Source organism: Mandrillus leucophaeus, unplaced genomic scaffold (genome assembly GCF_000951045.1).
Source record: "Mandrillus leucophaeus isolate KB7577 unplaced genomic scaffold, Mleu.le_1.0 Scaffold6, whole genome shotgun sequence".
Lineage (NCBI taxonomy): Eukaryota > Metazoa > Chordata > Mammalia > Primates > Cercopithecidae > Mandrillus > Mandrillus leucophaeus.
Window position 1 is genome coordinate 1,600,536 of NW_012106474.1, and position 1,430 is coordinate 1,601,965.

General features: G+C 59.4%; 1 protein-coding gene across 1 annotated transcript in view; it reads left to right on the plus strand.

Annotated features, from left to right (window-relative positions):
* Window positions 1-1,430, plus strand: part of DOC2B (double C2-like domains, beta) — a 24,673-nt gene that overhangs the window by 13,256 nt on the left and 9,987 nt on the right. The window contains exon 6 of the mRNA XM_011999656.1: window positions 675-832. Within this exon, the coding sequence (XP_011855046.1) occupies window positions 675-832 (158 nt within the window). The remainder of the gene's footprint in view (window positions 1-674; window positions 833-1,430) is intronic.

Consider the following 1,430-nt stretch of genomic DNA (forward strand, 5'->3'; position numbering starts at 1 on the left):
CCACGCCGCTCTGTCCTTAGAGCAAAAGCAGCCATAGAGAAGGCATCAAGGAGCCGGCAAGGCTGTGTTCCAATGACATGTTATTAATGGAAGCCGAAGTGTGAATTTCATATCATTTTCATGTGCCACAAAATATTTTTCATTTCGTTTTTCTTTCTGCTATTCTGAAAGGAACCAGCTGGGCACGGTGGCTCACGCCTGTAACCCCAGCACTTTGGGAGACTGAGGTGGGAGGATCCCTTGAGCCCAGGAGTTTGAGATCAGCCTGGGCAACATAGTGAGACCCCGTCTCTCTTTTTTTGAAAAAGAAATTTTTTTAAAAAAGGGTAAGAGCCACTCTTACCTCACATCCCATACGGAGCCAGGCGTCGGGCCTGATCTGGCCCCCGGGCCGCAGTTGCCGATCCCTGGGCTGGCCCTTGCTGGGCTGTGAAGGGCACCCCAGGCCATGCAGCCAAGAACAGGGAGGGTGAGGGTCAGATCCACCCCCAGCAGAACCCTTGGGAGGGAAGAGAGGACAGAGGCCTGTGAGTTCACAGTGTGGCCACTCACCAGGGACCCTGAGCGGGCCTGGCTGCAGCAGCGAGCGTGGGTGGGCTCAGGAAGAGGAGGCCAAGTATGGCCAAGAGAGGGGTGGGAGCAGGTGAGGACTGAGTGACCGTCCCATCCAACAGGTGGACAAGACCGAAGACAAGTCCCTGGAGGAGCGGGGCCGCATCCTCATCTCCCTCAAGTACAGCTCGCAGAAGCAGGGCCTGCTGGTGGGCATCGTGCGGTGCGCACACCTGGCCGCCATGGATGCCAACGGCTACTCGGACCCTTACGTGAAAACGTGAGTGTGCTGCGCACGTGACCAGCTGCCACCTCTTCACCTCTAAGGACGGGGGTCCGTGTGCCGGCTCCGTGGTCTCAGGTGGCAGGCACCCAGGGAGTACTTGAGGTACAGGGGTGCCGTGTTCCCTGATGGGCTCCCTTGGCAACTCCAGGGGTTAAACATGGCCAGCCCACTTCACAGATGGGGAAACTGAGGCCCAGAGAAGCTGAGTGGCTTCCCAGAGTCATGCAGATATTAGTTATCACCTGATGCTATGTCCAGGCCTCTCTGTGACTGAGGGGCCCAGGAGGGGCCATGAGGAGGTCGGAGGAGGGGACAGAAGGCGGGGCCAGTGCCAGGGGTAGCCAGGAGGCTGGGGGAGGTGGCAGAGGAACTCTGCCAGGCCTTGGCAAATGCCCACATGTGCCCAGCCCTATACTGGGGCCACAGCCCTATACTGGGGCCACCCAGCTCTACCAACAGGGGCTGATGGTGGCCCTGGGAAGAGACACTGGCTCAGGGTCCATGCCAGGTGACCTGAGCCTCAGAGCTGTGGACCTGTGAGCCTGGTCAGGAGAGGCCCAGGCAGGAGCTGGCGGCCCTTTGGAGAGGGGTG